The following is a 20,637-nucleotide window of genomic DNA, read 5'->3' as shown; positions in this document are numbered from 1 at the left end:
AAAGTATTAGGCACCCCATTAATTACTGAATTTCTCGTTTTAAAAAGTGAAGTAATTATTTATTATTAATAAATCGGTACAAATCAAAAGAATTAGTGATAAGAACATTACTATTTAGTAGGTCCACCTTTTGAATTAGACCAGCAATCCTCTGGGACATGTAGCGTACAAGCTTTGCACTTTCGGCTGCACTTATGGCGCTCCACTGGTGAATTAAAGCATTTTTCAGGACTATTTGCGATATTAGCTGTGTTCCTTTGCTTTACGTTTAGATCTGAAGACTGTGCTGGTCAATCTAACAAAACAATGTTATTGTCTGTAAACCAACGCATCGCAGTCGCTGATTTGTGACAAGGAGCATTGCCTTGTTGAAATTGAACTCCATCTAACTCGCATCGCCGAAAATGCGCGTAAACGAAAGCAAAAGCACAGTTTTTAATACATTTATGTACCGACAGCCATAAAGGCCCAGATCACAATGTTGCCTCCCCCATTCTTAGCAGTGGTTACCACGCAATTTGAATGGTATTTCTCGCCAACGCCTGGAGTGACGTTTATGAAGCGACAAGAACGTCACACCAGGTGTTCCAAATACCTGTAGAAAAGCAAAAAAATCGTTTTAAAAGATTTGTGCTATGGTTGCTGATATTTCAAAAACTAAATTAAACATGGACTGACATCCCACCAAATTGACAACCTCAATCTAAGACTTCCCTTCCTCACTTAAAACTTGGATTCTCGCTCTTTTGTCGTAACAAAGTACACTGTTTTAGGAATTTCGATAAAAAGAAATTATTTACATCCGCTTGATAATTTTGTACTAAAGATTATTTTCACATTGACTGACAAATTAAAATTACCAAAATATTTTAGTATACCTTTAAAAATGCCATTTTTTAGACTTTACGCATCAAGTGTGGCATTTTTGTTTTTTCCCCCCTTGTTCTCTCCTCTAGAGAGCATAGGGCCTCGACAAGACTTGTCTTGCGTTGGTTTCGTTAATCTATTTGATTTCTGAGAGGATATGTGATTAGCCTGCTCCTACCAGTTCTTAATAGTGGGAATGCCAACCTCTCGTTGCTTACGAACAACGCCTTCTTACTGCTTGGAGCGCCAACTGTGTTTCACATTTTTCTGCCAGAAGGATCGCACAGATGGATGAGGACTTCGCTAAATTTGGTGTGTCAAGTGAACCATTGCTTTTCCATAATACAATTTATTGTTGTAATCAAAGGTTAAATATGCTAGCGGCATATTTGCAAAAAGCAGTGGTCACTTTGGTAGCCACATTTGAAATTACGTATATTTTAGTGGGGTGAATAATACATTTGGCTAAGGCTGTATGTTGACAAAATTTTTTGATTTATTTTTTGTGGTACAACAAAGTGTAAATAGAGCTTCAACTACGGCTGAATGTCATAAAAAGGGTCACTAAAAGAATTTCCTTCTACAAGTTGGGACGTTTGGAAAATATAATTTGTCGTTCATAAATTGTTGACTCTCTACCACGTACGTCAGTGAACAGATAATATATCCCCTCTCAAAATATGTGTCATTTGAGAGCTTATATTTTTTACCAGAATCACACTGTGAACCCAGCCTAAGCACTTAGGCTTATTTAATGTGAACTAGGCGCTTTATTTAGTTTGAAACTATGCAGTATTAGTCCGTTGTGACACCACTATGCGACACGGGAACCTCATATATTTTTCTTCATAAAACCATTTTGTGGCTCTTATGAAGCGGAGGATTATCCTAAGATATTTACCAAGACGACCTTCTCTGATTTTAGCTAGGGGTGGACAATTGCAAATTAAGTGCTCAACTGTTTCCTTCGCTTCCTCATCTCTACAACTTCTTCAATATTTATAGGAGAAAAGTCAATGGCCGCTTATACAAACCACGACCTTCGAAATATCCTCTCTTGCGATGCCAACTGGCCTTTTGGATAACAGGATAATGTTATTCTTAATTAATTTACTCATGGCCATAGGTATCCCAATAGTATCAGGTCAGTCCATAAGTTCATGCGTATTTTATTCATAGTTTCACTTTTGTACGATTTTTGCATACAACAAATTATTCGCAGAATGTAACGGAACTATTTATATTTTCTTTGCATTCAACAAGTGATTTTAATCGCGGATAGAAGCACGTGTTGTTAAAAAATAAAATGGAATCTTCGAACGCGTATAAGAGGCATATTTTGTATTTTTTTTATAAAAGTGGTAAAAATGCAACAACTGCTGCTGCAGAAATAAACACTGTTCACGGAGAGGATACCGTGAGTGTAAGGACTGCGCAAAAGTGGTTTTCAAAATTCCGAAGTGGCAACTGCGACGTGGAGGATGCCCCGCGCGCTGTTCGTCCTGAAGTCTTTAACTCCGACGCCTTGCTTGCTAAGCCGTGAAAGCTGAGCCAAATTTGACAATCGATATGATAGCTCAGAGGTTAAATTCATCGCATGGAACAGTTCACAGGCACCTGGTTCAGTTGGGAAAGGTTTCAAAGCTGGGAAAATGGGTTCCGCATAGACTTTCCGTCGCCAACCTTCAGCAGAGAGTGATCGATGTGTGCTCTCAGCTGCTGCAACGGCTTGAAAATGAAGGTTTTTTTTAACCGTATCATTACTGGTGATGAAATATGGGTCCTTTACAATAATCCTGTTCGTAAACGCCAATGGTTAGATAAAGATGAAACACCAGAACCGATCCCCAGAGATGGCCTTCACCCCAAGAAGATTCTTCTGTCTATTTGGTGGGATATGACCGGTATTTTTTATTATGAACTTCTGGAACCAAACCAGACGATAACTGCTGATTATTATTCCCATCAGCTATCAACCTGAATGAGGCACTTAACAAAAATCGACCGTCTTTAGTGAATGTACGCAAAGTTTCGTTTCACCATGGCAACGCAAGACCTCATACCGCAAGGTAAACATTAGTCAAGCTGAACGAGCTGGGATGGGAGCTAATGCCGCATCCACCATACTCTCCGGATATTGCACCTTGTGATTATCACCTTTCCGAGGACTTCAATCCCATATGAGAAGAACTACTCCTCAAGAGAAGCTATAAAAAGGGGTAGCGTATTTTGGCTCCAAGGACAATAAATTTTTTGAGCAGGGAATTAAAAATTTACCTAAACGTTGGGAAGACATTGTAAATAATGAAGGAAAATATATTATTGATTAATAAATACTTTAAACATATTTTTTTATTAATTTTAAAACCACCTTGAAAAAACGCACGAACTTATGGACTGACCTGATCTAATGCGGCGTTGGCCTTCCTTACTATTTCCACAGTATTAGGCTTCCACATCAGTTTCCTATCTAATATTAGTCCTAAGTACTCTCTCTCGAAGGAACCTCCACGAGCTTGAAAGGCTTACAGGGTATATTTTTAATTTCAAAAATTCCTATGATCCTAACTAACATGACATTTAAATTGAAGCGTCCCCATTGCTTTCATAATATCTATAAGAAAAATTTTGGTCGAGTGAGTAGAACTTTGTCGATTTATTCTGGGAAATCCGTGTTTTGCTTGACTTAGGGCAAAATAAGTGACAAGCTCGACAAAACTAAATTGTTCTGGCGAAGATTTCGACAGGAGAATTTCGAAAATCTGTTTTTATGATATTTCTTTTTCTTCTGTTTGTTTGGCGCGCTTAACCGCTTAAGCGATTTAAGCCGAGCTTAACAAAGCGCGCCAGTTGTTTATTTCACGTGCTAGCCGGCGCCAGTTGGACACATTGGGTCCCTTTTGTCTTTTCCGATAGTAAAAGCGCCCAAAAATTCTACCAGCAAGTTAAATAGTAATTGCGCGTTAAATTATTTTTCAATAATCTAATATTTCAAAAAATTAAAAAATGCAAATGCAATTATTTTGCAACTAAATTTCTTTCTGCGAATTTATTAGAGGTAAACATACATCAATCTGAAATGTACATACACTGCCTTAAATAACTATGACATACAGGGGCATATTGAGAAGTTTGGCAATTTATTTGTTTCTCATTTATTTCTAAATTTAACAAACTCCATCACAATTACACACTTTTAATCAGTAGTTTAGAAAAATGTGTGATATGCAGCTTTATTTCCCATTGAGTTTTGGTATAATAGAGTGCAAATTTCAAGTGGCTCAAAAGTCGCGTGGAATTTTGACAACTTTGCAGAAAAACATGGTTAAATAAATATTAAACTATTCAAATTTGCGCAGTCTCTAAGGCTTCGTTTCATGTATACCACCAATTAGTTTGCACGTGAAATGCGGTCTAACTGTGTTTGCGGTAAAATTGTCGTCCAAGTCTAGTGCGATTTCAATGCCAATATATTTTGTATTTTTACGTATTGCTTTTTATTTTTTACTGTTTGACTATTTCACTTTTTTGCACTCGTGGCCTTCATTCGGCCATATATGCATGTACATTGTATGTATGTATGTATTTGTTGAATGTTTATGAAAATGAAAACTATTTACACGCCATACATTTTTCTCCTTTTATACCCAAGCGCACAAATCCTCTGCGGTATTTCAACTTTGTTCACATAACGGCTATTTGCCACTGCATATCGTTCTGCTGAGAATGAAGATAAAATTGTATTGCAAAAATATTCGAAAATCGGCGTGGCAACAAGAAATAGCATTGAATAGTAGAGTTTGAAAATTAAATGGGCGATGAGGAGGCAAAAATCAAATCAAATAAAAATTTTAGCTCAAGTGTCGAAAGTTTATTCATTGGAAAAATCAATGAAATCTTCAAATTATCGGCTCTAAAAATTGGTTCATGAAACACAAATTGTTGGAGAACCAACAACTTGTCGTATCGTGCGTTCGAATGTTCGTGATCGCAAAACCGAAGAAGCCGCTTGGTATAAAACAATTTCAAACTTTTGAACACCGTAATTTTCCATGATAAATTCAAATTTAAAACATTTGGTTTTAGTAGAAGGTTGGGTATGGGATTAGATCGCATATGAACAATTCGATTTTAAAAAAGGTACGTGCCACAATTATGAAGTATAGGAAAATGTTCCAAGCCAACTTTGACTGCACCATTTCCAGTTGAATTTTATGAAGGGTCAATTGGATGTTCGAAAAAGTCAATTGAATTTTAGAATATGATAGTTTTTGTGCTTCCCAGCGCACATCTATCTCTATATAAGGGAATTGGAATAACAAAACTCATGAAACGAAGAGCAAAACGTACAATCGTTTTTTGAACCCGCTCGCACCTTCTAATATGACATTCGTGGCAGGGTATTCAGATAAAACAATCATACTACTGTGGGCAAAAAGTAAGGTGAATTTATTTGTCAAACTTCGCGGGATTAAAATTTTGCTCTAGTTATTTTTTTCATGAGTTGGCAGCACTGTTAATAACATCTGGGCCAACTTTCATGTGAATGTCATTATCAGTAATATATTTACGCTTGTGTTTACCAAACGACCAAGAGTGCATTTTTCGATTTTTACAATGTCTGATTTGATTGAGCAGAGAAGTGCCATCAGATTTTGTTTGCGGAATGAAATTTCGGCTGCGGAAACGTTTAGCATGTTGCAGAAGGCATTTGGTGATTCGACCATGTCGCAGAAAAATGTTTATAAGTGGTACAAAGACTTCAAAGAGGGTCGAGAACGTGTTGATGACTGGGAGCGCTCCGGACGACCATCCATGTCAACAGATGGCCAACACGTCAATAAAGTGAAGGAGTTAGTGCTCAAAAATCGTCGGTTGACTGTTAACGACCTTACTGATATGATCGGACTACGAGTATCAGAAGGATCTGTGAAAACCATTTTGAAAGACCATTTGGGCCTACGAAAAGTCAAATCTCGTTTGGTACCGAAAAAGTCGTCGCGTTGATGTTGATGACGTCAAAGTCGTTCAAAAATAAAGGTCATGATGACAGTTTTTTTCGATTTTCGTGGTGTGGTGCACTATGAATTTCTTCTACCTGGCCAAACTGTTAATAAGGAATATTATTTGAGTGTTATGCGTCGTTTACGTGAAGCAATTCGTCTAAAAAGACCAGAATTATGGGCCAACAACTCTTGGTTTTTGCATCACGATAATGCACCGTCTCACACTGCACTCGTTCTTCGTGACCATTTCGCCAAAAATTCCACGCATACCGTTCCGTAACCACCGTATTCGCCTGATTTGGCTCCGTGTGACTTCTGGCTATTCCCAAAACTCAAGAGACCACTCCGGGGAACGCGTTTCGAGTCGATTGAGGAGATAAAAGCTGAATCGAAGAAGGTGCTGATGGCTATACCGGAAATGGACTATTTGGCATGTTTCGGGGATTGGAAAAATCGTTGGCATAAGTGTATTTCATCGAGAGGGGATTATTTTGAAGGGGATGAAATTGACTTACAAGAATAAATAAAGATTTTTCATTTTACAAACAAATTCACCTTACTTTTTGCCCACAGTAGTATACCAACTTCGTGCGTACGAGCAATGCCAAGAATACTTAGTTTAAAGGTATAGGGACCCGAGAAATCGGAGCTAAAACGAAGCAAGCACTGAATACGTCTTATAATACGTTCACATATAAGTAGGTGATCTACTTTTTCGCGCTTAACTCAAAATCCGTAATTAAAAAGCGCGATTTCCCATACAAAATTTCTCTCCCAAAATCTGAGATTATAAAATAATCCTAGATAATAACGATACTTTTCGACATACAACCCTGTGTTTGCAATTGCGCAATTAAATTAGCTATTCCTTCTCCTTGTATTGTCTTCATATCGTTAATAATAATTAAACAAACCAAAACCACCGAAATATTCCAGCAAAAGAATTCCTATGAAGAAAAACCTCTCAAAGCAGTATTGACAGCTGATTGTCAATTCTGCAGGTAATCAGCCATATGTGAACGGGTAGATTAATATGGTGGATTTATAGGTAATTAATGCATATGTGAACATATTATTAAGTATGATGGCATTTAGATGAGTACTAAATAAAAAAATCGAGTCGAAAACCACACCTGAGTCAAGGATCTCCTTAAGAGCGGGTAGTCTCGTGAACTCAGTAACAAGTGGGGATAACGACATGTGATTTAAAGAGTGATAAGTAAAAACACTGCCTAGATTTAACTGTAGACCATTGGTTCAACACCAGGCTGAGACATTTTCCAGATGAGTTTGGGTCTTAATGGAGTCTGAGGAGTTTGAATGTTTGTTTGTAGTTTGCTGTCTTTAAAAATTCGTTTGCTAAATACCATTGACTTGCCTATAAAATGTTACAGAGCTGTTACGGTCTAGAAAATGTGAGCATTCTACCGATTTTTTTTAAGAACCAGTTGCATGATTTGCAGCTATTACTAAGAAAAGTATAATTCTTTTTTGTGTAGTAATGTGACTCTTTTCGATTCTAAATGTATTATCTAAACTTAAAACTGGCGCTTGTAGTTGCATTATATTTAAAGATTTTTCAATGACTCACCTACAGGTTCATTGAAAGGCCGTTGCAAAACTTGAGTTGTTTAAGGCTCAGCTAAATATGTAAGTTGATTGTGTTTCATATAGGTAAATCTACCTAAAAAAGCTTCAGACAAACATTCTCCTCTTGCCATGAGATAAGTACTACTTTTGTTGTTGTAACATCATAAAATATTCCCAGTAAATATTTGGTTAATGCAACTGAAGAGCCATTCCTTGGCTGGATATAAATCCGGGTTATTGCGGTAACGTAGAACCGGTACCCTGGGAAGCTTGCAGTATGGCGAGGTTTAATAATGAGTCTTTCAATCCTTACCTTGCTATGAGTACTATTTTTTATGAGGTCAAAATGTTAGGCCACTTTAACGGTGAGATAAAAAGGATAAGAACTTCGTAAAGTTCTGCCCGGAATGAGAAAGTTAACGCACAATCAATGTCTTCTTGAATTAAATTAAACTCACAAATTAAATTAAGACTCAGGCGACTTTAATCCAATTATTAACAAGCGGGAGCTATAAGAGAGAAATCTGTCAGAAGCATTAAAAGATCTTGGATCAAATTTAAGAAACATCTTTTGTAGCCAAGTCTCCAAATAAATGAAGCACATTCCAACCTAGATCGAAAAAACGTGGTAAACAGTAATTTCATCGCGTAAGGGTCTGAGAAGTTTGAACTATTACGTCTAATAAAACCCAAGATGACTTGAGAAAGAAAAATATGAGTAAAAAATTTCCCCAAGGTCGTTGATTGCATCCACCCATTCGAGGATATTATTAGAGATAAAATATCGGGTGTTTTCGTAGCTGCATGAGATCTATCACAATTTATTACTGTGACTCCTTACACTCTGTATTAAGAGTTTGCGAACAAAAAAGAGAACTAACGATATCGATAACTATGGTTTGAGAGCTAAGAATGGCACACTGTGTTAGCCTTCATGGGAAAAGATTTTTAGAGCTCTGCTCTTTACCATACTGCTATTAGGTTTTGAGCGAATTTGACAGCATTAGCTGATGGGCTAACATAACTTGGGATGTGCTTATAAAAAAACTTAGACTGTGTTAGTTATATACGAAAAAAATCAACCAATTGCACTTCGTTGCCGTCTGAACAACGACTGATTAGACGAGTGTGTGAATACATGAGTACTGATCGTGCAAATTTCGACTGCCGAATCCCCAAGTGGCGTCGCAGCCGAAGTTCCCCTCACAATTTTCTTGTTCACCATAGTTAAAGAGCAAATCTAGTGAATCATCATCTTCGGTTGGCATTTCTGTTCACTAAGGCTTGGCAAGCCATCATGAATCGTTTAACGCCAGCACAACGCTTCCAAATTGTTCAAATTTAGTTAAAAAAAAAACCAAAAACCAATTAAATAAAATGAATCTGTTCGCGAAGTTCATAGAGCAATGGGAACATCATCGGTCCTTATTTCAACTGAAATGAGGAAGGAGCTGCCGTTACGGTGAATGGCGAGCGCTATCGAACCATGCTGACTGAGTTTTTGTTTCCAAACATCAATCAACTAAACGTTGACGATATTTGGTTCGAACAACACTTCGCAACTTGCTATGCTGTGCGCTTAAAAATCTATTTATTTCAATATTATGTGTATGTAAATGGTGTCAAAAATTGGACTGATGGGATGGACTACTTAACTCGTAGCCATGGCAGACATATGCCGGATATCGTGTTCAAAAAATAAATGCCATGTAATTATCTGTCAGATTATAATACAACAATTTCATTCCAACAATATTTCTGGTTTGTATTATGATTTTAAGTTCTCAAGCTCGTAAAAAAAAACGATTGTTGATTGTTACAAAAATTTGGAATACGAGGGGTGCCTTTTATATGTCGGGATTAGAGAACAAAAACAAATTTTTATCATCGAAAATCACTTTATTGTTTTCCAAAATATTCTCCATGATGATCTATACACTTTTGCATGCGTTTGAACCAATTGTCAAAGCACTTTTGCCACTCTGAATGAGGTACCTCCAAAACATGCATTCTGAATGCCGCAACCGCTTCTTCAGGTGTCGAAAAACGTTTACCTCTCAGTTTGTTTTTTTTCGTACGAGAATAAAAAGAAGTCATTCGGTGCCAAGTCAGGACTATACGGCGGTTGACCCATTAATTCGATGTTTTGGGTGTTCATAAATGCAATTGTTTGAGCCGATGTGTGAGAGCTCGCATTGTCCTGGTGAAGAGTGATCCGTCTTTGGCGATTGGTTTTCCTAATTTCTTGGAAGACAACTGGCAAACATATGGTTGTGTACCACTCAGAATTTACTCTTCTGCGTTGTTCTAGTGGTACGGTTGCGACATGTCCAGTTTTTCCGAAAAAACAGGCGACCATTTGCTTGGAAGTGCTTTGTGCGCGAACAATTTTTGTTGGATTTGGCTCATCTTGAAACACCCATACAGTCGACTGCTGTTTACTCATACGCGAAAATCCATGATTCATCACCTGTCACGATGTCATAGACGTGTTTCGAAGCCCCGCGATCGTATTTTTTTAGCATTTCCTTCGACCAATCGACACGAGCCTTTTTTTGAGCGATTGACAAATTGTGTGGGATCCAACGCGAACAAATTTTTTTGACAGTCAAGTGTTTATGCAATATTGAATGTATGCTGGTCCCACTAATGCCTAAGATTGTCTCAATCTCACAATAGGTCACACGACGATCTTGCAATATCAGTTCGCGCACAGCATCAATGGTTTTCGGAACAACAACTGATTTTGGACGACCTTCACGAAATTCGTCTTGGGGTGAACTACGACCACGATTGAATTCACCATACCATCGATAAAAACAACCTTGATGGAGCTTCATCACGAAAAAATGAATTAAGTTCATCCATGCAATGTTGCTGAGTTAATCCACGTCGAAAGTTGTAAAAAATAATCGCACGAAAATGTTCACGATTTAATTCCATTTTTGGACCTAGATATATATTTTTTAAGTTACTGTAAACAACACAAATAGCGCTGGTATTTCAAAACGTTCTGAGTACGTAAAAGCCAAAAAATGTCAACTTTGCGATACAGCTGTCAGTTGCCAGATTGCAACACCAGGGTCGCCAAATCCCGAAATATAAAAGGCACCCCTCGTAAGTGACTTCAAAACATGTATTTTTGTTGAAAGGAATACATGAATATATACTCAAAGCAATATTACTATTAAGGTCAGCAAGAAGCAACAACTTGTAGTCGTTAGCCTTGTGGCTGATAAATTAAAAGCAACTGCTAATATCATTTATACTTACATTCTGTCCAAAAAGTACCGGGAATTGTTCAATAGAACGCAAAATAATTGTTTAATCATCAAAATTTATTTTGTCGTCTTCCAAATAGGCTCAATTAGTCCAGTCATCAAAACACCTTTTAAATGCGTTTGAAGAGATCATCTTCAGCCGTTTCACCTTAATGGCCTCTATCGACTCAAAGGCACCCGCGGAGTGGCATTTCAAATTTTGGGAAAAAGTCACAGGGGGCTAAATCCGGTGAATACGGTGGTTGTTCGATGATATTTGTCGAGTTTTAGGTCAAAAAAGTGTTCACAGTATGAGCCTTGTGAGACGGTGCGTTCTCATGGTGCAACATCCATGAGTTTTCTTTTCTCAAATTGGACCGTTTCCTACGCACATTCTCTCTCAAACGTCGCATAACTTCCAAATAATACTCTTTATTTAACGTAGAACCATTTGGAACGAACTTCGGGTGCACAACACTATGATAGTCAAAGAAAAGGAGAAGCATGACTTTCACTTTTGACCGACTTTCACGTGGTTTTTTGGGTTTCGGCTCATGTGGATAGCGCCATTCAGCCGCCTGTTGACTGGTTTGCATGTCAAACTCATATACCCATGTCTCATCACCTCTTATGATGCGCTGGAATTGGGTTATGGTTGGGTCCGAATTCACGTGCTCAAGCATGTTTTCAGCCACCTTCCTCCGATGCATTTTTAAAAGAAATTAAACTTTCACGAAATCCCGTTCAAAACACAAAATTTAAGGGGTTATACGCAGTTATGACTTTCAAAAAAATCGATTTTTTATTGCATTTTTGTAATGTACATATATTCAAAAGTATACACACGAAATTTGAAGTAGATCTAAGCAATACTTTCGGAGTTATACCTAAATATGTAGAGATGCCTCGGCACGTTTTAAGGTAGGTATTGAAACTTTAAACGTGTTTTTTTCAAAACGGAATTTTTCAAGTGGGTGTACACGATATCTCGAAAACGGCTTGTTTGATCGGTCAACCGTTTTAACTCAATCTTTAAAGATACATTTTCTAGTAATTAATCGTTCCTTTTGTAAATCTGATACTTATTTTCCATTTTATAATCAATTTACGGCCAAATTTTAACGTAAAAATCGAAATCATTTCTTTTAAAAGCTGCCATTTTGTGAAAATTCACTATTTTGATTAGCCGAACGATTAATTACTAGATAATCTAATATATTAACAAAATTTGTTTGGTTTTTTGATTTCAGATAATCCAATCCTGAGTTACGATGTACACCGTAAATCGTCTTTTTTTAAAGGAGGTTCCAGAAATCGCCTGCAGCGCGTTCTATAATCAACATTTTCATAAATAAAAAATTTTGTTACGTTCTTGAAGGATGCTTTTATAACCGCCAAAAATTTTCAAATTAAAATATTCTGAAGCTTCTTCAGGATAAATCCTTGACAACCCGCCTTTTATTTGCTTCATAACTGCGTATAACCCCTTAAGACAAATTCTTTGTTCGATATTTACATCCATTGTGAAAATCGCAGAGCACACCTGGGATGGACATATAATCAAATGTCAAAAACAAGCTAATTTACAGATCACGGTCAAACTCTGCGACACTATAGATGACAGTTGTACCAATATTCTAGCAAAAACAATTTAGACAATGTGTAACGCGCGCTTGCTTTTTAAATGAACAATTCCCGATATGTTTTTGACAGAATGTAAATAAGATAAAAAGTAAGCCATCATTTAATTACAAAAAAATCGATGTTAAAAACATGCACCGGGTGTACAAATTTCGTTTTCGCCCGAACTTGGGTGCTTTTCATTACTGTTTTTTATCTAAAACTGGCACCATCACGTGCACGAAAGCCTGTGGCAGGTAACAAAAACATGCAAATATATTATATAGTACATATATTGTCCATGCAATACATGCATATGCATTTGTATTTATTTTTTTTACTATTTCACTTTCATAAGTATGTATAAGTATGTAGGAAATCTACGTTTTATTGTAGTCAACAAAATAACATTGCACTAAAACAACCGTCTAGGTACTTGTATACAAATAAACAAGTGCACTTAGCCACTTAAGCGCCGCATCCCACACGTTTTCCTCTATTTCCCCCACAGATTTCATATTTTTCCATTGCGTTCATTCATTTTGTTTTTCTACTTTCATGCTTCTACATCCCACCAGATGGTTATTGCGAATATTCTACAGACGCGCAAACATCGCGTTGTTTTTGTCACGCCAACCATGTCCTACGAGGTGCATCTGAGCAGAGAGCAAGCGCTGCAAGGACTTGAAATTGAGGAACCAATTGTTGCCGATCTGGTAAGTACCACAACCGCCACTCACTTGTTAATTTATTTAATTGCATAGCAATATTTGATGTCATTATGCACTAATTGACTGTTTCCATTTCATGAATATTTGTATGCAAAATTTTTTATTTCGTTTCACTCCACTAAAAAGTATGTCGTTTCTTACACTCGGGAAATTCGTAAACAGACTCCCGTGCGAATTGAATTAATGTTTGTGTTGTCATCTTGAGACAGGAAATTTTTTTTAATCAGCCTTTTTCGTGTTCTTATAAGTATTTATAGACAGTACTATTCTTTGAGTGCTGAAGGTGCTAAAAAATGGCCTCTTCTAATAAGACGCAGCTATGTTATCTTTGGCATCATTTTCGACCATTTTGTTTAAACATCCCACTATTTCGCGATTTTTATTTGGTAGCTTTTTAATAATTCCCTTGTGTTTTGGATTGTACTGCTACGCTCTTTCTGTTTTTTTAAACTAAATTGGAATTAAATTCTAATTTACTCATTTATACTTTTTTTGTTTTTTTTTGTTTTATTTATTTATTTTTTCATTTTTATTTATTTATTTTTTTTTTTTTTTTAATTTATTTTTTTATTTTTTTTTGTATTACCTTGTGGATTCGATTGGATTTATTATTTTAGTTTTATTGAAATTCACTTAAGTCCAATTTTTGCTGCATTTTTTACCAAAGTTTTAAGTTTTCGTTTTGTGGCCTGCAACAAATGTGTGGTAAAACAAATATCATTCGGATGGTCCAAATCACATAGCTTTTCATGGGGCCTCCATTGGACTCCTTGCGGACATTCTTTGTTTGTCTTCCGTTAAATTTTATCTAGGACTGTGATGAAAAGAAGTGGTAATTACATACTGCCCTATCTCGCTACGTGAATTTTTCACTGAGTTTGCCTTTACGATGCACTGTTTTCTTGAAACATTATAAAGCTCCTTTATTAACTCGATAATTTCGATTGGTACACCGTTTTCTCCGAGAGCCTGCCAAACTACATTTCTCTGAATGTTATCAAACGCACGCTCGGAATCAACAAATACGAGAAATAAAGATGATTGCTATTCTATGGATTGCTCTATCATTACACATAAGTATATAGAGTATTGATATACTCTAGACATGAGTGCCCAAAACCACGAATATACGTCATATTTACTGTAGTGAGAAGATGAATTCACTTTTCGTCTGAAACTTAATCCCAAATCACTTTTTAAATTGCACTAAACAGCTCTGTTAATTTTAATTTCATCAACAGTCTGAGTCAAAAAAAGGATCCGCGTTTATTCATGAAGTATAAAAGATATATATTTAAAATTTTTTTACATGAAAAAACTACTAGTCGCAATTACTCAATAACCCGACTAGAAATTTTGGTAAGGCGGTGATTAGGCGCAAATAAGGCAGACCGCATTCCAAATGTGCGCCTCATAAGGCAGCCAAACTAGGCCCAAGTCCCGAAAGGTATCGCTACACATCTGCCTGATTAGGCGCAGGTTCTAAAAACCGAACTTCGGTAATACTCCGGATGCCCTTCTACAAATCAGTTAGGGATTCCAATTTATGCCTAAGTAAGACACTGCCACAGATTTTCGTGACCACAACCAAATTTGGTATTGTTCTGGCATGCCAATCTTTCCTTGCCTAACGTGGGCCTGGTAAGGTAATAGTGAGGCGTGCCTCAGTAAGGCCTGCCTAATTCGGGCCTAACTGATTCTTCGGCATGCCTCACTGTAATTCTAGTCGGGAAGCCGTGCCGTCGTTGTCGAGTATAGCCTGGCATCTTCTCGGCATGCTTTGAACCAGCTTTTCTGCGTATTTCGTCGACAAAAGTTGGACGATCACTTTATCCTGCTTTTATTGTCATCATTGGCTTCAAGCCGCGCTCGGAAAAATCATCAACGTGTTTATACACCTTATACCACTGATTCCACATCAAGTTTTCATCAACTTTTTTGATTTTTAAATTAAAAATGGTTACCATTTGCTTTTGTCCAGGCCTTCGAACGATTAGGCCATTCAGCTATTGCAGCACGGTTTCCATGGATATTGGCGTCGCTGCTTGAATCAAAGATTTTTCGAGGCTCTGCAAAATTGTTTGAGGTCTTCGACAGGTCATGTTTTCCAATTCTGACTAGAAACTCTTGTCCAATGGATTCAGACTCAGACTATTCAGATATTGACTTCTAGACGGCCAATCTTTTGCGGCTATGAATCCAGGAATATTGTTTTTTAGCCACTGCTAGGTGGTTTTCGCCTTGTGATCTGCTTCAACGGCTTCACCACGTCTTCTAAGACATCCTCCTGGAACATTTTTTGCCTGGCCTTAACCTCTTTTTCGCAGAAATGAAGAGATGTAACGCCTTTACAAGACACTCTCCACGAAACCATTACGGAGGCTGGATGGTGGCCCTGCTGAACCCTTAGAACAACATTTTTGTGTCTTTAGCAGTTCTAGCATAGATTTTATCATTTTATTTATTAAAACAGTGAAAGTTTTATCATCTGTGGAAAGAATATTTTCATGGCCGTTGACCGCGTGCCACCGAAGAATCTGTCCAGCCTAATTTTCTTCAAGCGCGTTGTCAAAAGATGACTAGTTGAGGGAGGGAAGGCTTTTATGTGGAGATCATCTCTGCTTTTATGGCTGCACTGATTCGCATCACGAGAGGACGACCATTTCTTTTTCTATCTCTCACTTCAGACGTTTGGGAAAAACGATTGATCGTGCGGTAAACAAGCATGCTCGAAATATTAAGTTTTTTCAGCATTTGACACTTTTTGTAATGTAATCACTGCAATGCGATTTTCCTTATCTCCCCACTCCATTGCACAGTGGTCCGGCGGCCGGACAAAATTCAATTTTTCAACATTTTTGAAATAAAAATTTGATAATGCAGATGTTTTCTTAAAAATTCAAGGCAAATTTCCTGAAAAGATTACTTAGTTTAAAAAATTTTTCATTGTAGTTCTTTGACTTTAAACATGAAATTGTATGCAAATCGTACTTCATACAAGAGGTTCATTTTCATGTCTGCAAATAAATATTACCATTTGATTGGTAACCAAATATTGAAAAAAAAAAAGATAATTGAATATATTAACGGAAACAGTAATAATTCTCTTGAGTTGTGGTACAAAATCCATTTTTTTTTTTTTTGAAATTTCAAAATTTTTCGAAAATTTTTTTTTTAAAGATCATTTTTTCGAGTGGTCCACACCGGTCCACTTGAAATCAACATGAGTGATGTAGCCACATGTTTCAGCTATGATCTCAAACTGAAACCTGTTGCGCAAAGTTGCGCAAATTATTAAAAATAATGTAGCTTTTGTGCATTTACCCACAAGCAAAACGTTACATATGGCTAATGCAATTTTGTGTAAAAGACAGAAAAAGACATCACAGACCCCATCAGCATTAAGAGACAACTAAAAAAAAAATTTTATTAAAAAAACAAAATTTTTTGTTAAAATTATTACAATATTAATATGATATATGTACATATATATAACACTATATACAATAAAATTATATATAATATTGTAATATAACATTTTTTTCTGTCACTGGAGGAACGAGCATAAGCCGATTAGAATATTAACGAATATCTGAGAATTGCGTGTAATAATAAAATCAAAATGACGTATAGTTTTGAAAAAAGGAGTTATTTATATTATTTTTTTGCGTTCTTCAGAAAAAAAAGTTTTGAGTCAAAGATGTTAGAATTACAAGATTACGTTCTTGAGAAGCTTCAATACCATGATGATAGTGTGAAAGTATTGAAAGATCAGGTTTTGAAGATTGTTAGTAATTTTTGTAAAGATATTAATAGAAAATTAGAACGATCTAACAGACATTGCGGTCGCGTATTAAATGACAATGCATCTTGGTTAGCTGAAAAAATTGATTTTCCCTTAAACGACAAATTTAAATCCTCTTCATCTGGCTCTGGTAGCTGTACTAATGTTGGCCGCCCCGTAAAAACATTCAATGATGTTTGCGAACGTTCCAAGAGACGTAAAGTAGAGAATTTACGTAAATCAAAAAAGGTTATTGCGCTTTTAAATTTGAAAAATGATCCAGCCTCAGAAAACAGCTCATCAGAAACCGAGGATTCTGAATCATAAAATAAAATTAAAAATGAAAAACAAAAAAACAACTAAATATCCAAAAAAAATTTAAAAACTAAAACAAAACCAAATTTAAAAATTAAAAATATAAAAAAAAATTTAAAATTAAAAATAAAAAAAAAATTTAAAAATTATAATTATAAAAAAAAAATAAAAAATAAAAAAAATCTAAAAACAAAAAAAAATGAGGAGAGAATAACCTTACCGTAAACCTCCACGTGGTACTCTCTGGGGTCGTGAAAAATGTCAAAATGAACTCACCCGCTAATTACGGAAGTAAAAATGTATTTATAGTATTCAATGAATTTAAAATTTGCTAAAACTAAGGTCAGATTCGTCATCACTGATCCTTACAACCCCTAAATATATATTTTCAGCTTAATTAAATGAGTTTTTGAATTTTGTCCGCCAACGCCTTCTGGTCGGACCACTGTGCATTGTTAGCAAGCGAAATTTGCCACGAAACTGAGTATAATTTATGTGTAGTCAATGCATACGAACAAAAGCAAAAATAACTTAACTTTTTCTATCATTGTGTTCTCCCTGTATGCATTGTAAAATTTGTCACAGAATTTATGGCAAGACTAAGTAGATACCTTAACCCACACCGACTTACACAGCATTTGTCCTTCTATTTCTGGTATTTAAATTACTAAAATGCAATTTATGCTTATTGTTTAGCGGTTAACAAACAACAGTTGTTTGAAAATTACATAATAATGCAATGAAAGTAATAAAAAAAATTTTCACTGTAACTGTTTTACTAGGTATTGATTCAAAAATAAAATTAATTATATATATTTATTTATCATAAAAAATATCTCTCTTTCATATTTCATATTTACTTTTTTTTCTCCAACAGGCGAAAAGGCACAATGAATACATAAACGGCGCTTCGATGAATCGGCAATGACCACAGTCGGTACGACAAAGACGTCACACGCAAGTCGATTGTCGCGTGACAACACCACATTTTTGTCGCTTATTGAATCCAGGACCAGGCGTCGGACGCAAATATTAATTTAAGGTAAATGTGTATAGATTATAAGTAAGGAAAATAAGGAAAGTAATTACATGAATATTGAAATGTGTCGATTGGGGTAAAATATATCACAGTTAGTTAGTAAGAATACAATAAGAATTGTGCAACTAATTAAATACATAGTTTTTATACTATAAGCATATTGAAAACAAACAGAGTAAACTTCAACTTTTATATACTTATACATACATACATGTAAAGTCCATATCTGAGTCCCTAAAATACCTCCTAATAGTATATACAATTAATTTTTGTCGTTGTTTTTTTTTTTTTTTCTAACTGCCCTTATGTCGTTCTATTTTTGGAAATATAAAAGTAGAAACACGCAAATTTATTTGATTGTAGAACTCATATTTTATAAATGTTTACTAAAGTGTAAATGTGTGGGGGTTGGGATAATTTATATTTCTAGTTGATACAAAGGGGGGAAAAATATATACATATATAGTGAGGGGAAAGTAGCAATTTATCTTATCAGGTGTCAGTGATTATTTAAGTAATTAAAATAGCTTAGCACATTTAATTAAAATCTTTAAAGTTTGTTTATTTTTGTGGGTATTAATAAGTTTTGCTCTATTCATTAACATTGGAATTGCATACATACATACATATGTACAGAGAGAATATTACTTTTAGCATGAAACGATGGTTGATGGTCGATGCATTAAAGATTTTTTATCACTTCCACGTGTATCTGAAAAAAATAACATGTTACAAATAATTGCTGTGAAAGATTTGCATCATCCTTGAATCATCAGTGAACAAGCAAAGGAAGGTATATTTTTTGGGGTCTGATTGAAGTTCTATGCAGATTTATATTTTGGTCTGAACGATCAATTCCTTCCATGTTCTACTTGTAAACCTCCGAGTGTATTTCTTCCATGTAAAAAAGCTCCTCATAAAACATATCTGCCGTTCGGAGTCGGCTTGAAACTGTAGGTCTCTCCATTTGTGGACAACATCAAGACACACGCCACAAATAAGAGGAGGAGCTCGGCCAAACGTCCAGAAAGGGTGTATGCGCCAATTATATATATATATGCATATATATACTACATGGTCTAATATAAGGTGAGAGGGTAAAAACAATTTTTTTAACCAAAATTCATTTTATTCTTCAACATAGGTCCCTTCCAGGGCGATACACTTTTCCCAAAGGTCTTCTAACATTTTGATGCCTTTCGAAAAATGATCGATAGAAAGTCCTTCAAAATACGCGTCTGTTTCCCATTCAACTTTTCATTTGATCGAAATCTCTTTCCCTGAAGCCATCTCTTCAAGTTTGGAAACAGCCCAGTCGCTGGGGGCCAAATCTGGAGAATACGGTGGATGGGGAAGCAATTCGTGGTGCAATTCGTGAAATTTTGCTATGACAATCGTTGATTTGTGAGGCGCGGGTGCATTGTCTTGGTGGAACAACACTTTTTTCTTTGCTAAATAAGGCCGCTTTTTCTTGGTTTCGTCCTTCAAACGGTCCAACAAGCTGGCATAATACTCGCAGGTGACCGTTTTACCCTTTTCAAGATAGTCGATTAAGATTACACCGCAAGCATCCCAAAAGATGCTGGCCAAGACCTTTCCAGGCGATTGATGCGTCTTTGGACCTTTTGGTCGGCTTTGGTCGTTCCAACTGACCCTTTCGATATGCTTACGGCCTCTGCTAACTCGCACACTTTCACTTTACGATCATCCAGAATGATACGATGGATTTTTTTGATGTTTTCTGGAACAACTGCTTCATTTGGACGTCCTGAACGCGCTGCGACCTCAGTGTCCGTACGACCGCATCTAAATTCACGAAACCATCGTTCAACAGTTCCGATCGACGGAGGGCAGTCTGAATAATACTTCCGTAGCCATTGGTGTGTTTCGACAGTGTTGTTTTTAATTAAAAAACAGTGTTTTATCAATACACGAAATTCTTTTGAATCCATTTTTTTCACAAAACCAAAAGTAGCTTCACTTAAACGACTGTAACTCACAAACTAATCGGCAAAATGTCATGAAAATTTGACAAGTAACTCCTAAAGAGCGGTTCTCACTAAATACCATATGCCTTTGATATTGACGTCGCCATCTATGCCTCACCTTATGAATTTATTGGACCATGTAGTATATATATATTGTTAAAGTTGCTTGCAAATTATGAATTCTTTTATGATTTTGTTTAATTCTTTTTGCAACAACTTTCGAAAGCCGGAAACTTACAGTATCAGAGTATTTTTGTATAAATAACTCCCGCCTACTTTAATTTTTTGCACGATTTATTATGTTATAAATAATTTTTTGGATTAAATAAAACATTTCTGCACAGTTTTTATTATTGTATAATTACAATAGACCAATCACCTCAAATGGTACCCGTTTTCCAGCCACTCTTGCGTCCATCATTGAGTGATTTTCCAGT

The 20,637-nt window shown here is 36.0% G+C and overlaps 1 protein-coding gene across 7 annotated transcripts in view; it reads left to right on the top strand.

Annotated features, from left to right (window-relative positions):
* LOC128855137 (phosphopantothenate--cysteine ligase) overlaps positions 1–20,269 on the top strand; it is a 77,496-nt gene extending 57,227 nt beyond the window's left edge. For all 7 annotated transcript variants that reach the window (XM_054089801.1, XM_054089802.1, XM_054089800.1 and 4 more), the window contains exons 5-6: positions 12,922–13,059; positions 18,051–20,269. In XM_054089801.1, coding sequence (XP_053945776.1) covers positions 12,922–13,059; positions 18,051–18,101 — 189 coding nt within the window. In that variant the 3' untranslated portion in view covers positions 18,102–20,269. The remainder of the gene's footprint in view (positions 1–12,921; positions 13,060–18,050) is intronic.
* The last annotated feature ends 368 nt before the right edge of the window (positions 20,270–20,637 follow it).

This window comes from Anastrepha ludens, chromosome 2 (genome assembly GCF_028408465.1).
Source record: "Anastrepha ludens isolate Willacy chromosome 2, idAnaLude1.1, whole genome shotgun sequence".
NCBI lineage: Eukaryota > Metazoa > Arthropoda > Insecta > Diptera > Tephritidae > Anastrepha > Anastrepha ludens.
Note: the sequence above shows the minus strand (reverse complement) of the source record. Positions and strands in the feature narration are given on the sequence as shown.